We start from the raw sequence: 15696 nt of genomic DNA, 5'->3' as shown, positions 1-15696 counted from the left end.
CCTCGGTATAGAAAAAAAATCAGTATCAGTTTCGTTTCTGATCCCTCTTTCTTAGTAGTAACCAATCACTGGTCTCTGGGTGATACTGCCCCCAGCCAATGACTGCCCTCTCCCTAAGCCCCGCCTCTGGCAGCCATCCTCAGATTTGGTAGCACGTAAAGTGGCAGTATGACCAAGTAAAGAGCCGCAGAGGGGTAGACGGGAGGGTTCGCATGTGAATCCATGCCAGACCCATGCTGGAGAACAACAGTTACAGGTAAGTAACTTGTTCCTTCTCCAGCATGGCGTCTGGCATGGATTCACATGCTCATGAATAAGAGAATACATAGCAGTACACACATGCACAACCACGGGAGGTGGCAACAGGCTCAACATTAAGCAATACAACAACTCAACATTAAGCATCTCTTTTCTCCTCACCAGGCTCACCTTAAGCGAACAGGTTGTGCAGCACTGCTTGGCCGACCCTGGACTCCTCCCTGGAGTCCCGATGGACGCAGTAGAATCTTGTGAAGGTATGCGTCGACCTCCACGTCGCAGCCCTGCAGATGTCCAGCAGGGGCACACCAGACAGGAACGCCGTGGTAGCAACGATCACTCTGGTCGAATGGGCTCTCGGACGGCCGGGCAGCAGTCGGTTTGCCAAACGGTGACAGTGCATGATGCAGCCGGAGAGCCTTCTGGAAATGGAAGTCTTCGAGAGAGCCTTCCCTTGATTCACAGTCCCAAAGTTCACAAACAGCTGCGATGTCTTCCGAAAACTCTTCGTGCGGTCCACGTAGAACTTCAGCGCTCTAGCTACGTCCAGCGAGTGCAGAGTCCTTTCAGCCGGCGACGAAGGAGACGGGAAGAAAACTGGCAACACCAAGGGTTCGTTGAGGTGGAAGTCCGACGGCACCTTGGGCATGAAGGAGGGGTGCGTCCTCAGCACCACCCTCGTGTCGTGAAACGTCAAGTATGGCGGCTTGCAAGATAGTGCCTGGATCTCTCCCACTCGTCGTGCGGAGGTGATGGCCACGAGAAACGCTGTCTTCCACGACAGAAACTTCAATGGTGCCGAATGCATAGGCTCAAATGGGGGCCCCATGAGCCTGGTCAGCACCATGTTGAGCTCCCACGCCGGGGCAGGGGCCTTCACCTGCGGGAATGATCGGAACAATCCTTTCATAAATTCCTTCACCAGTCGATGAGACCACAAGGACGCCCGTCCCGTAGTTCTGGTGTATCGTGAGATGGCGGCCAGATGTATCTTGATGGAAGCGTGAGCTAGTCCAGCCTTGGCCAATGACAGTAGGTACGGCAATACTTGAGGGGCCGTAATCTGCAGAAGGTTAATCTTCTGTGCACGGCACCAGACAGAGAACCTCTTCCATTTATGTCCATAGCACTTGAGAGTTGAGGACGCCCTGGCCTTTGCAAGAACCTCTCTGCAGTCGGCCGGGATGTCGTACCCTCCAAACACTAGTGCGGCAGGAGCCAGGCCTGCAAGTTCAGCGACTCCGGGTTGTGGTGAAGAATGGCGCCTCCTTCTCTGGAGAGAAGATCTGCGTCCATCGGCAGCTTGACTGGTGTGGACGTTGACAAGTCCAGAAGGTCCGGGAACCAGATCTGTCTCGGCCACGCCGGTGCGACGAGGATCATCCTGCACCGGGACCTCTTGAGCTGGTTGATGAGCCGGAGCAGCAACGGCAGCTGAGGGAACGCATAAAGAAATAGGCCGTCCCAGGGGAACGAGAAAGCATCGCCCATGCTCCTCGGCTGGGGAAACCTGCTGGCGAACCTCCGGCACTTGGAATTCGTCGCGAAGAGATCGATTTGGGGTTCGCCCCATCGTCGGAGGAGTCGATCCACTTGATCCTGGCGTAGTTCCCACTCGTGGCACGAGCACAGCTCTCTGCTGAGTGAGTCGGCAATCGTGTTTTTTATTCCTGCCAGATGAAGAGGAACCAGAAACATCCCTTGGGCGACGGCCCAATGCCACAGATCCTGGGCTTCCTTGGATAGGGCAGGGGCTCTGGTTCCGCCCTGCTTCCGGATGTAGAACATCGTGGTGGTGTTGTCGGTGAAGATCCTCACCACCTTGCCCTTGAGGGACGGAAGAAAAGACCTGAGGGCCCAGAACACTGCGCGGAGCTCCAAGATGTTGATGTGGAGTGACTTCTCCTCCGGGAGCCAAAGGCCTCTGGCGTGAAGATCTCCAGAGTGCGCTCCCCAACCTGCCAGGGAGGCATCCGTCATCACCGTCACCTGGTGAGCTGGGGTCTGAAAGTCCGTGCCTGCCGACAGATGAGAGCGGGTACCCCACCACCGGATCGCCTGACGGAACGTCTCGTCGAGAGGGATCCTGTCCTCGAAGCTGCCCCTCGACTGGACCCAGCGGGCGTCGAGGATCTCTTGTAAGGGGCGCATCCAAAGCCTGCAAAGGCGCACCAGATAAATGCAGGAGGACATCATCCCGAGGAGGGACTTGATAGATCTTACCCTGGCCATGTCCGTGGCCATCAGACGCTGCACCTTGCCCAGAATGGTCCTAGTCCTTTCCTCTGATGGCGAGGCCAGCCGCGCCACTGTGTCGAGCTTGGCTCCCAGAAACAGGGCGACTTGCGACGGAACCAGGTGGGATTTTGGAAAGTTGATGGAGAATCCCAGGTCCGTGAGCAGCTGGACGGTCTTCGCAGTGTGCTCCACAGCGAGCTCCCTTGTCCTTGCCCGGATGAGCCAGTCATCCAGGTAGGGGTAGACGTGGATCCCCTGTAGACGCGGCCGCGCCACCACCGGTGCGAGGCACTTGGTGAACACCCTGGGTGCCGACTTCAATCCGAACGGGAGGGCCTTGAACTGGTAGTGCCGCCCCTGGACCACGAACCTGAGGAACTTTCGGTGTCTTTTTAGAATGGGAATGTGGAAGTACGCACCCTCCAAGTCCAACGACGACAGGAAATCGCCCTCCTCCAGCTGTCGAAGCACGTGCTGGAGGGTGACCATCCAGAACTTCTGTGCCTTGATGTACTTGTTCAGTCGTCGCAGGTCCAGGATGGGGCGCCATCCTCCGGTCTTCTTTTTTATGAGGAAGTACCTTGAGTAAACTCCGGAGCCCCGAAGCCTCTTTGGGACGAGCTTGATGGCACCCTTCTTGAGCATCGCCCTTACTTCCAACAGTAGTTGAGGGACGTGATTTTCCTTCCTGGCCACGGGTGGAACGCGAGGGCACTTCTTCTGAAACTCGAGGGCGTGCCCTTGGGCCAGGGCGTCCAGCACCCAACGGTCGGTGGAGATGGACTCCCACACGCTGACGAACCTCGCCAGCTGGCCTCCCACCGGGGTGCTTCGGCGGGGGCCCGACCCCATGGTCGGTTCAATCTTGTTTGGAGGCCGCCTTGCCTCCTTAACCTCCCTGTCGACGACGGGCACCACCTGACTTGCCGCATCCCCTATAGGCTTCCTGGGACGAAGATCTTGCCACTTGGCGGTACGTGGAGGACCCACTGCTGGATCCCTTGGACGCACCTTGTCTGCCTCCGGAGCTCCGAAAGGACGGCCGTCATTGTTGGAGCACTCCCAGTGCCCGGGCAGTCTCCGTGTCTGTCTTGATGGCCTGAAGGGACTCATCAACCGCCTTCCCAAACAGGTTGTTCCCGTCGAAGGGCATGTCCAAAACCTTGGTTTGTACGTCCTGGCGGAAATCCGTCGCCTTGAGCCATCCTCGTCGTCTCAGGCAAATGTTGTTGCCCAACTGATGGAAACCGGTGTCGGCGATGTCAGTTGCCACCGTGATGGCGTGGTCCGAAGCAATCTCACCTTCCTGTAGGATTTCAAGGGCCTCAGCCCTTTTGGCGTCCGGAAGGAAGTCCAACAGCGGGGTGATTTTGAACCACAACTCCCTGTCGTAGCGGGCTACGATAGCCAGGGCGTTGGCCGCCTTGATAGTCGTCACTGCGGTTGAGATGACCCGTCGTCCCATCGTGTCCAGCTTCCTGCCCTCGCCGTCCGGCGTGGAAGTTGATGTCGAGGCCGATGCCCCCCCAGCTTTCTTCTTTGCCGCCGCCGAAACGACCGAATCCGGGGTAGGTTGCGCCCGAAGGCACAAGGGGGCAGCGTCGGGGTCCCGGTACTTCTTCTCGTACTGGTCCCTCTTTGCCGGCGCCGTGGCAGGGTTCTTGAGGAGGGCGAGCCCCTCATCCCAGATGTCATCAAGAAGTGGTACGGCGAGGAATGTCTTCCTTTTAGCCTCGCGCCGTTGGTAAAGGAACCCTTCCTTCTTCTTCTCTTCTGGGCAGAGCTGGAAGAGCTCGGATGCCCTGGAAATCATGGCATGAAAGGGTCCAATCTCGTCGGGTGGGGACGCCCGGGCAGGTGGCGACGGGGGACACGTCTCGTCGTCGCCTCCGTCGTCATCTGTAGCTGTCGTAGCCCTGTCCGTGCCTGTATCATCCCCGTGGGTAGTAGACCGGGGGGAAGGCAGAGCAGGCCACAGAGGTGGGAGAGGTGGCGTAGGATGCGTCCTCCTCCTCTTATGCGGTGGACTTTCCGAAGGTCCTGGCTCCGGTTCCCCCGTCGGGTCTGGCTCAGGTACCTCTGTCGGGGGGAGGGGCAACCTTGTCCTTATCTCCGAGCATAATCAGTTATGAGAAATGATGGGCATTCTTATGTTCCAAAAATGCTCCTTGCTTTTATGCAAATGGCCCGGCTTGGGTTGTATGAAGAGAGACTGAAGCAGATGTGGCAATGGGCTACGCTGCTCGGCCTCTTCTTTCCCCCACCCCACCCTCCCTTACCCCCAGGAGATGGTTCCCCCAGTAACTTTTGTCCATTTCCAGCACTGTTGCTCTCCCATAGTGTGCGGTCAGTGCCCAACAGTGGGTTAGGGGAAAGGGCAAGACAACAGCATACAGGTAAACACAAAGGCAAAGTGGCAACTGCAACAGCATGCACCAACTTACCCTAAAACACAGAGGCCACCGCAGGAAAGCCAGGTCAGCGCTCCGGCATTGAATGACACTCGCGTGACCACCATCTGGTTGCAAGAAGGACAGCACAGTTGCACAGGGCGGTCATAAAATGTTACGGCTGGCTGCTGCACATATACAGTCTGAACTTGAACTATAAGAAAAACATGAATTAGTATGTATAAAGACTACACACAACTGTATGTAAAGAATTAGATATTTGAAATGCTCAAAATGGCAGCATTCTGCGGATTAATGCAAACATTTGCAGAAACGTTATTGCAACATTATAACAACCTGACATGCTGACATGGGCCAAATCTGTTCAATGGCAAACACTTGAACAAGCTCACAGAGCATTGCACGGATAGCAATTTTTCTTCAAATAAAACACAATATCCATGTAATTTACAAGCCATGGGGGGTGGGGGGGGCAATTCACAGAAGCGTTTTATAATGGAAAAACCCTCATTGGAAAACACACTGAATTGGGGTCTCAGACTGTACATCTTTTAGGATTACGTGGTTGGAAAATGGAGGTCAACCAGTGCACTGTACGTTTCAAGCTGACATTCCTTACTAGCCAAGTTTCGTTAGTAATAGCTAACACGGAAGACTAGGCACGGGGCTGGCAAATCGCTGAGTGTACAAAAAGATGCTGAAAACGCAACAAAATGCCGTTTGAATCTGCATATTTGTTTCTGTGAGAGATTGGCAGCCTGCAAAAGGGAAGACTGCACGGAAACCGGACAGATGACAGCACGGTGAAAATGCACGTGCTGTAGAACAGCGATCAAATACATTGTACTTTTTTCAAATAGAAGAACAAGTTACTTTCTTACCTGGTAACGTTCTTTCGATGGGATGGTCCGACGACGTATTCCATATCTATGACATGTAATCACCACAGCTGTGCTGCTTCGGAAACTTTTTTCGGCGTCTGCGTCCTGCGTCGATGACGTCGATGCGCCGTCGTCGAGGACCACGTCCGACGTCATCCGATGTGATAAGTAGGACCCACGACGCCCGTAGCCTCAGTTGTAGTTTTTTCCCCCAGAAAGTGTGACATTAGTCAACTGCCAGTCAGACACAAAGCCTTGCGGAACGTAAGCTGCAATCGCAAAAGAAATTCTGCAGCGGGGAAGGCAGGGAGGGAGCGATATGGAATACGTCGTCGGACCATCCCATCGAAAGAACGTTACCAGGTAAGAAAGTAACTTGTTCTTCGAGGGGATTGGGTCCTCCGACGTATTCCATATCTATGACAGACTCCCAAAGCAGTACCAGAGCAAGGAGGAGGGAAAGAATTTAGAATCAAAATTTAGAATTGCCAATCAAATAGCAGAGCAAAGGACCGCCTTGCCAAAGGCCAGATCCTGTCCTCGGATGGAATCGAGGGAATAGTGATGTACAAATGTATGTACTGAAGCCCAGGTGGCTGCATCACAGATGTTGCGAATAGGAACACCCCTCTGCAGGGCAGTAGATGCAGCCATACCCCTGGTAGAATGGGCCCGCAAGCCAGCCGGTGGGTCCTTACCCGCCAAGCGATAACACTCCGAGATGGGCAAAGTATTCCAGCAAGACAAAGTCTGTTTCGTCACAGCTTGTCCCAAACGCTTTCCAGCGTAACCAATAAAGAGTTGATCGTCCACTCTGACCCGGGACATGCATGAAACATAAAAGCATAAAGCTCTCCTAGGATCAAGCCTATGGAGCCTCTCCTCTTCCTTATTAGGATGCGGAGGAGGATAGAATGCCGGAAGAACAACCTTCTGGGCCAAATGAAATTCCGTCACTACCTTCGGAAGAAAAGAAGGACGAACTCTAAGGACAACCCTGTCCTTGTGAAATACAGTGAAGGGTGGCTTAACTGAAAGTGCCTGTAACTCACTCACTCTGCGAGCGGAAGTAACCGCAACTAAAAACACAGTTTTCAGAGTTAACAGCCTCAAAGGGCAAGAATGTAAAGGCTCAAATGGAGCACCCATAAGAAACTTAAGAACAAGGTTTAAATCCCAACCGGGCACCAGGAAAGGTGACGGAGGGAACACATTAGTGAGCCCTTTCAGAAACTGTGAAATTAAAGGGATTTTAAAGTAGGAACACTCTTCAGACGAGCGCTTAAAGATGGACAGCGCCGCCAGGTAACCTTTAATGGCACCCACTTGCAAGCCCCTGTGGGCCAAAGAAAGTAAAAAGGACAGAACCATGGGGATGTCACATGCAAAAGGATCCAAATTCTGAACTCTGCACCAGTCGCAGAACTTACGCCGAACGGTACAGAGACTTTGTTGCTGGCCTTCGGGCTGAGAGCAACACCTCCATCACGTCTTCAGGGAGGTCCCAATCCTTATACCTCAACCTTTCAGAAGCCAAGCGTGAAGGTTGAGGGATCTGACCTCTGGATGGAGAACCTGACCCCCCTCCTGTGAGAGCAGATCGTCTCGGTAGGGAAGACGACGTGGAGGGCAGATGGACAAGTCGAGAAGGTCCGGGTACCACGTCCTCCGAGCCCACACCGGAGCAATGAGGATCATCCGGGAACCGAACTTCCGTAACCTCCGCAGCACTTGCGGGATGACGGGGACTGGAGGAAACGCATACAGCAGCGGGAATGACCACTCCACCACGAACACGTCTCCTAAGGCTCCTCTTCGAGGAAATTCCCGCGAGTAGAACCTCTCGCACTTCCAGTTGACACTGGAGGCGAAGAGATCCACTTGAGGGGTCCCCCAAAGGGCGAAGATCTCCGGGAGAATCTCCTGAGCCAACTCCCACTCGTGAGAGATCGTGCTCTGCCTGCTCAGAGAGTCCGCCGTCACGTTTACGTCTCCGGCAAGATGAACTGCCGAGATCGAAACTTCCTGCTGGATGGCCCAGAACTCGAGCTGCATCGCCTCCCTGCACAGAGGAAGTGAGCCTGCCCCCCCCTTCTTGTTGAGGTAGTGCATGGCCACTGTGTTGTCCGTCAGGATCAGGACATTCTTTCCTTGCACAGTCGGCAGAAAAGCCTTCAGGGCTAGCCTGACGGCCCTCAGCTCCAACAGATTGATATGGAGTCTGGACTCCGACGGAGACCAACGACCGCTGACTGTCAGCCCATTGGCATGAGCTCCCCATCCCGTGAGGGATGCATCCGTCACGATCGTCACCTCCGGCCAGGGAAGCCAAAATGGAGCCCCTGTCATCAAGTTGCCTTCGACGGCCCACCACAGAAGGTCCCGGGCCACCGAGGGCGGCACCTGAACCAGGTCCGACATCCTGCCGGAGGACTGCGACCATTGCATCTTGAGTGCCCACTGCAAAGATCTCATCCGCAGGCGAGCCTCTGGCACCAGAAGAATGCAGGATGCCATGAGGCCGAGCAACCTCAAGAATACGAACGCTGGGAGCGTCTGGGCATGCTGAAACTTGTGCACCATCTGCTGAATGTGAAGAGCCCTCACCTGGGGAGGAAAACACTGCCCCACGGAACGCGAGCACTGCTCCGATGTACTGGAGCCGCTGTGTTGGCCTCAAATGGGACTTCTTTAAATTGAGGGAGAAGCCCAGCCTGTGAAGGGAGTGGCAGGTGACGGACAGATGATCCAGGACTTGCTCGGGAGAGCTCCCCCTGATCAACCAATCGTCCAGGTAGGGGTAGACGTGAATCCCCCCTTGCCTGAGATGCGCTGCCACCACCACCATGAGCTTGGTGAAAACCCTCGGGGTGGAGGTCAATCCGAACGGCAGGACCCGAAACTGAAAGTGCGAGTCGCCAACCGCGAACCTCAGGTACTTCTTGTGCTTGGGATGGATCGGCACATGGAAGTAAGCATCCTTGAGGTCGAGAGACACCAACCAGTCCTGAAGCTGAAGGGCCTGGAGGACTTGAGAGAGAGTAACCATCTTGAACTTGTCCTTCCTGAGGAGTTTGTTCAAACCGCGCAAGTCCATGATGGGTCTCAATCCCCAGTCTTTCTTTGAAATCAAAAAATAAGGGGAATACCATCCCTTGTTCCTCTCCGCTACAGGTACCAGTTCTATGGCGCCTTTCTCCAGCAGGGCTTGAATTTCCTGCGCAAGGAGCAGATCCGGACTCTGCAAAGAGAGGTTCCCCGGTGGATTGTCGCGAGGCCTGTGCCGAAAGGGAAGACAGTAGCCGTGGGTTATGATCTCCAGAACCCACACATCTGAAGTAATGGCACGCCACTCTACAAGATGCTGCGCCAGCCTTCCCCCAACCGGCGAACCATGGGACATGGCCTCATGACTGAGTGGTAGCGGCTGCGGCGTTACCTGAGGGCAAAGAGGCAACTGCCCGAGCGGCCTTGGCACCACGGGTACCCTGTCATCCACCTCTGGTACCCCTGCGTTGGCCTCTTTGACTGCCAGCTCCTCTCGCTTTACTGAAGGACGAGTAATAGCGAAAGGAACCACCCCTCCATTGCTGTCCCCTAGGACGAAAAGGCGGAGGTTGGCGAACTGCAGCGCCCAACGACTTCGCTGCAGCTTTTGAGGTCTGCAACCTCTCAAGGCTCTCGTCAGCCTTGCTGCCAAAAAGGTGTTCAGCGTCAAAGGGCATGTTGAGGAGCCGGGACTGCACATCAGGAGCAAACCCCGACTTCCGCAACCACGCAAACCTGCGTATCACGGTGCTCGCCGCCATGGACCTGCTGACGCATTCAGCCATGTCCAAACCCGACTGAACAGACTCACACATGGCATCCTTACCATCCTGGACCATAGCAAGGAAACCATCCCGTTCGTCCCCTTCGGGAATATGTTCAGCCGCTAACGCAACACAGTTCCACAGAGTGTGTGTGAAACGAGACAAGGCACAAATGGAGTTGGCTGCCTGAAGCGCCATACCACCAGAAGAAAACACTTTCTTCGCCCAGCCATCAAAACGTTTGTCGTCCCTATCAGGAGGGATGGTAGGGTACGACGCCTGCTTTGCCGGCGCCGTGGCCGCCTGTACCACCAAACTCTCCGGAGTGAGGTGCCTGGTCAAGTAGCAGGGGTCGCTACTGGCTGGACGGTATTTTCGCGACAAGGACCTGCCCACCTCCGGGAGACTCTCCGGAGCAGTCCAAGCCACCGCCACCCTTCTCTGTAAAGCCATATGGAACGGCAGTACCGGGTCAGTTGGGGGACCAACATCAAGGATGTCCGTAATCTCATCCTGCACAAACTCCCCTGGGGGAGCAGACCATCCCAAGTACTCGGAACCCTAGCCATAAGGCGCCGGTACGAGGAATCGGCATGAGAGCCAGGCTCAGGCCTACAAAACTCCACCTCCGGAGAGGTGTCCAGTCCACTGGCATCATGCAGTGACTGCCTCAAATCGTCAAACTGACTATGGCCCGAGACAATTTCATCTGGAACCTGACTAGGAACCAGGCCATCAGAATCCTCATCCACCTCCGAAATATATTCCAGGTGGCGAAAAGAAGGCACCCGAGAGTGCTTGCTCTTAACCAGAGCCTTCCTAGGGGGTTCCCCCGTGCCACGGGGTACCTCCGACACCCCGGCCTCAAAAGGCGTCGAGGGCGTCGAGTGAATCGGCGCCGGCGTCGAGAGAACAGGCATTGGCGCCGAGAGGATAGGCGTCAACGTCGAGTAAATCGGCGTCAACGTCAGATGCAGCGCCGCCAGCATCGACGGTGTCAACACAGTCCTCGAAGCCGGAGCTCCGAGCGTGTCCTTCGACGACCTGAGCGTCGACGACTTTGATGACTTCCTCGGAGCCTCGAGAAAGCCTGTCGATGCCCTCGACGCCTCAGACGTCGATGTCTTCCTCGAAGACATCACAGGTGCACACGGTCTCGAACGCGTCGAGGACCGGGACCTGGAACGGGTACGTCGAGAACGAGTCCCCTTGTCCGAACTGGACCTCTCCCGTGACTCGTGCCGACCACTCTTGCGAGCGGTGTCTCTCGACCTCTCACGACCGAGCCCACTCGGGGGCGCGGACGGCTTAGTACCCTGCGACTCGAGAATCGCCAGCATTTTCTTCCCGAAGGAAGCCCATTCCTCCGGCGTCGCACGACTGGTGGGGTAAGCGACATGCCGGGCAGAGTCCTCCAAAGAGGACCTGGAAGACGACCGCTGTCGGCGCTTCCGAGAATGCCTCGAAGAGGCCGAGGAGTGGCGAGACCGACTCCTAGAAGGAGACCCACAAGACTTCCGACGATGACGCAGAGAGTCTCCTCTCGAATCATCCGTCGAAAGCCCCGCAGACTTCGACTTCCAGGGCTTGGACACCCGACCTACCGACAGCTTCTTCTTACGTTCACGTAAGGCTTTGGACGTGAGCGACTGGCAGTCGATAGAGTCATCCGTGTCATGGGCCTCCCCGAGGCACCAGAGGCAGGCGTCGTGCGAGTCCGTCACCGACATCTTGGACCCACACTCCCCGCACTTCTTGAAGCCCGGACGCGGGGTCGAAGACGAAGTAGAAGACATCTTCACACGAAGGATTTTCTCACAAAAACAAACAGATTCGAAGAACCGAGAAGAACAGAACTCCAAAGAGTCGAGGCGTTAACCGAGATTCACGAAGCAACACGTTCGCGGAAAAAACGGAACTGAGGCTATGGGCGTCGTGCGTCCTACTTATCACATCGGATGAGGTCCTCGATGACGGCGCATCGACGTCATCGACGCAGGACGCAGACGCCAAAAAAAGTTTCCGAAGCAGCACAGCTGTGGTGATTACATGTCATAGATCTGGAATACGTCGGAGGACCCAATCCCCTCGAACTTGTTTCCGTACGGTTGTATAACAGTGTATTTTGGACTCCTATGCACAATTAAATAAAATAAATACATTTTATTTGGTACACTCGTACCAAACTTCTCCAGGCGCCCAAGAACACATTAATGGGAAAAAAACAAAGATTTTGAAATTAAGAATGTATTCTGCAACAAGGAAATCGCTGCCCAAACTGTCGAAAACACTGAGGGCACTGCTGGAGGATGTATTTTACGTGTCAAGCGTATCAAGAGAAATAAGGACTCCAGCACCGACTGGGCGCGTTAAGCAAAAGCTCACGCTGACTGGCGTTGATGAGTGCGCGGTCTTGCAATAACAGGGCATGAATGGAAATGTCTCCTATTGGAAACGCTGGGCTGGAGGGCATCACACGCGGTAGCGGCAATGCTGGAAAGGATGTTCCCACCAGCAGCGCCCTGCTGGGTGGGATATTACAGTGACAGGGGGCGGGCTGGAAGGAAGCCCACAATGGAATGGCACTGCTGGGAGCTAGCTCAGTCAGACAGGGCAGTGCTGGGAGGTGGCTTCTAAGGCCAGACCACTTGTGAAGGAGACCAGACAATCTCGCCCTGTTCTAGCCCCATAAATTGCACATACTGCAACCTAAAAGGCCACGCTTTAGAAACCAGAGCTCTAAGAGAGGCAGTCGGGGAAGCTGGGTTGGGGGCATCTCCATTTTGACCTTGCTGCCCCCACTGTGCTCGGCTGAGAGGGGGCCATTTACTCTTGGTGCTCTTTACTTTCAGGAGGTTAGTTTTGGCACTGCTCAATCGCCTGAGTTACCGCCAGAGCAAAAAACGGTTTATCGTCCCTTTGCCACCCTCAATACTGCACAAATAGCTTATTATTCACAGTTTGTGTGGTTATGAAAACCACACAAACACAACAAATGGCCTACCGTCCCGCGTTCCCACAGGTGTTCCGATGAAAACGGTACCTCACCTCACATGTGTGGGTGCACCTACCTGGGCGCCAAGGAGAAAGCCTAAAAACACAAGTAACCCCAAGTCTGTTTTCAGACCAGAATTTCAGACTCTCCGCCGACCGACACACCATACAGATATGGGCCTCGGGTGTCCAAGCCACCAAGGAAACAGGGAACCCCATGCATTTCCGAAAAGAGGAAGCCGTGGGAATCCGCAGAGGTATGATTTGCGCAAATCGGCCCAGAATTTATTACCCAGACACCATGCAAAGTCCGAAATGTGGGGGAAAAAAAACGCATTTTCCGCACATTTCGCTCGGCTCACCCATCGAAACACGCCCCCAACAACACATGGCCTACCCGTCCCGCGTTCCCACAGGTGTCCCGATGAAAACTGTACCTCAAATGTGTGGGTGCACCTACCTGGGCGCCAAGGGGAAAGCTTAAAACACAGGTAACCCCACGTCTGTTTTGACATCTGAAATTCACACTTTCACCGCACACCATACAGATATGGGCCTCGGGTGTCCAAGCCACCAAGGAAACAGGGAACCCCATGCATTTCCGAAAAGAGGACACACGTGGGAATCCGCAGAGGTATGATTTGCGCGAAGCGGCCCAGGATTTATTACCCAGAACCCCAGACAAAGTGAACATTGTGTTTTTTCCCCACCAAATATCATACTTTGTTGGGGATTGTGGCTTATAAAAACTGGGACAATTTACTCAAGGCAGACCTCTGGATTCCCACAGGTGTCCTCTTTTGGGAAATGCATGGGGTTCCCTGTTTTACTTGCTGGCTTTGACACACGAGGCCCAAATCTGTAGGTTGCCCACATGAACAAAATGGGATGTGCCGAAAGGCTTGGGGTTACCAGTGAGTTACCCTTTTCCTTTTGCCCCCCCGGTAGGTGCACCCACACATGTAAGGTACCTTTTTCTTCGGGACACCTGTGGGAACGCGAGAAGGTATGACATCTGTTTTTGGCGACGTGTTTCGGTGAGTGGACACAAGGAAATGCCTCTGAAATTGGCTGGAAATGAAGACAATTCTCAGACATTTCGCTCTGGCCACCCACCAAAACACACCGCCAACAACACATGGCCTACCTTCCCGCGTCCCCACACGTGTCTCGATGAAAACGGTACCTCACATGTGTGGGTGCACCTACCCATTTCCCCCCTTTTCTGTAAAATAAATCCCTGGTGGCTAGTGGCCTTCCACTCCCACCCAAAATTCCTTTTTTTTGTGCTTTTCATTTTTTATTTTGCTTCCTTCCCTGGGGGCAGATCAGCCATCTGCCCCCAGGGTTGTACATATATGTGCCCCCATGCTTTGGGGGCCAGGAGGGGGCAGGGCTGCTTACTATAAGCAGCCCCACCCCCCCATTCAAAGACATCCCTGTGTCTAGTGTGCATTGCTGCCCGCGCATCAAGCGCCCTGCGCCCGATCTGCTGGCAGCAATGCTGTCACACAGGGTGTCTTTGGAAAGGGGAGAATCTCCCCTTTCCAAGGACACCATTTCCCAAAAAAATCATGTTTTTTTTTAATTCTTTTTTTTGTCCCCTTCCCTGGGGGCAGATGATCAGCCATCTGCCCCCAGGGTTGTGCACATATGTGCCCCCATGCTTTGGGGGCTGGGGGGAGAGGGCTGCTTCAAGTAACGGATCCATGGTGGTCCAATGGGTTGCTGGTCACGGATCGAGCGCTCTGCGCTGATCCGTGACCAGCAATGCCTCATATATGTGGTGTTCTTGGAAAGGGGAGAACCTCCCCTTTCCAGGGACACCACTTGTTCCTCTATCCCTGGTGGCCTAGTGGGCCCCAGGGCCCCAAACCCCCTCCCACCTCCCCCGATTTTTTGTTTTTCATTTTCACCCCTGGGGGCAATGATCATCTGCCCCCAGGGGTCTCCGACGCTGTGGCCCCATGCTTTGGGGCCACGGGGGGAAGGGGGCCGCTTACCTAGTAAGCAGCCCCCCACCCCCGCGTCACAAACGGATCTGTATTGATCCGGTGACATTGCTGCCTACGGATCGTGCACCATGCGCCCGATCTGCGGGCAGCAATGCCACACAATGGGTATCGTTGTAAAGGGGAGAATCTCCCCTTTCCAACGATACCCGCCTCGATCTCCGGCTTGAAATACAGCCGGAGATCGAGGTGGAGAAAGGTGAATACTCACCTTCTGTTTTCACTGCAGCAACTCGAAATGGCTGCTACAGTGAAAATTACTTTCACGCCGACGGGCTTTACGCACGCCGACGTGAAACTGAAGGTAATCCAGCCCCCTGGCAGTGAGGGGGGACCTCCCCCTCACATAGCCCGGGGTTGGATTACAGTTTTGAGCGATCCCTGCTTTGCAGGAATCGCTCAAAACAAGGTGCCAAAACCGACAAGCCGTCTCGTCGGTGGCAACCTGGAGCGGTTTCCACTGACGAGCCGGCTCGTCGGTGGCACTTAAGGGGTTAAAACATTCTCCAAGTTAAACAAAAAGATGTACCAGCCCATATCCGACAGGTAAACCCTGTCCTTGTCATAATACCCAGGCACTCCTAGGTTTATCAGCCAGTGTCTTGATTGTTGAGAAGGCAGCCCGCATGCAAAATATTGCCATTTTCATATTCAACTTTTTCCTCGACTTCTCCTCTACAGAGTTTGAATTAGCGCCTCTCCAAGCAAACCGAGGAATCATCTCGGACCACATCAACTCACAAGCCCCCAGGTCCGTGCTCAATGCGCAGTGCATTTCGTTCAGCAGTTGCCCTCTGCCCAATTGGGCTAGGTTGCTCCCACCTAAATGAGTTATTACTATGTCAGGGGGAACGTCCTCCTTGATCAATCTCACCATTGTTCTCTGCAGTTTATCCCGTTTCAGTCCTTCGTTACTAACCAAATATTGTCGTTCTTACTAAAGGCCCCCTTTCTTCCACTCCTCCGGACATTCACCCATTCCGCTTCTCTCACTACAAATGAGTGGCCTATGTGAAGAATCCGGCAGATCCCTCCCTGAAACCCTGCCTATAGTCTCCTCCCAGGTGGCCAGGGGAAGGCAAATGCTTTC

At 54.5% G+C, this 15696-nt stretch overlaps 1 protein-coding gene across 2 annotated transcripts in view; it reads right to left on the bottom strand.

Annotated features, from left to right (window-relative positions):
* LITAF (lipopolysaccharide induced TNF factor) overlaps positions 1-15696 on the bottom strand; it is a 393403-nt gene that overhangs the window by 40158 nt on the left and 337549 nt on the right. For both annotated transcript variants that reach the window (XM_069647796.1, XM_069647795.1), the window contains exon 3: positions 4941-5100. In XM_069647796.1, the coding sequence (XP_069503897.1) occupies positions 4941-5100 (160 nt within the window). The remainder of the gene's footprint in view (positions 1-4940; positions 5101-15696) is intronic.

Source organism: Ambystoma mexicanum, chromosome 2q (assembly GCF_040938575.1).
Source record: "Ambystoma mexicanum isolate Mex_15411 chromosome 2q, UKY_AmexF1_1, whole genome shotgun sequence".
In the NCBI taxonomy this organism is placed as follows: domain Eukaryota; kingdom Metazoa; phylum Chordata; class Amphibia; order Caudata; family Ambystomatidae; genus Ambystoma; species Ambystoma mexicanum.
This window is presented reverse-complemented; position numbering and strand designations above follow the sequence as displayed.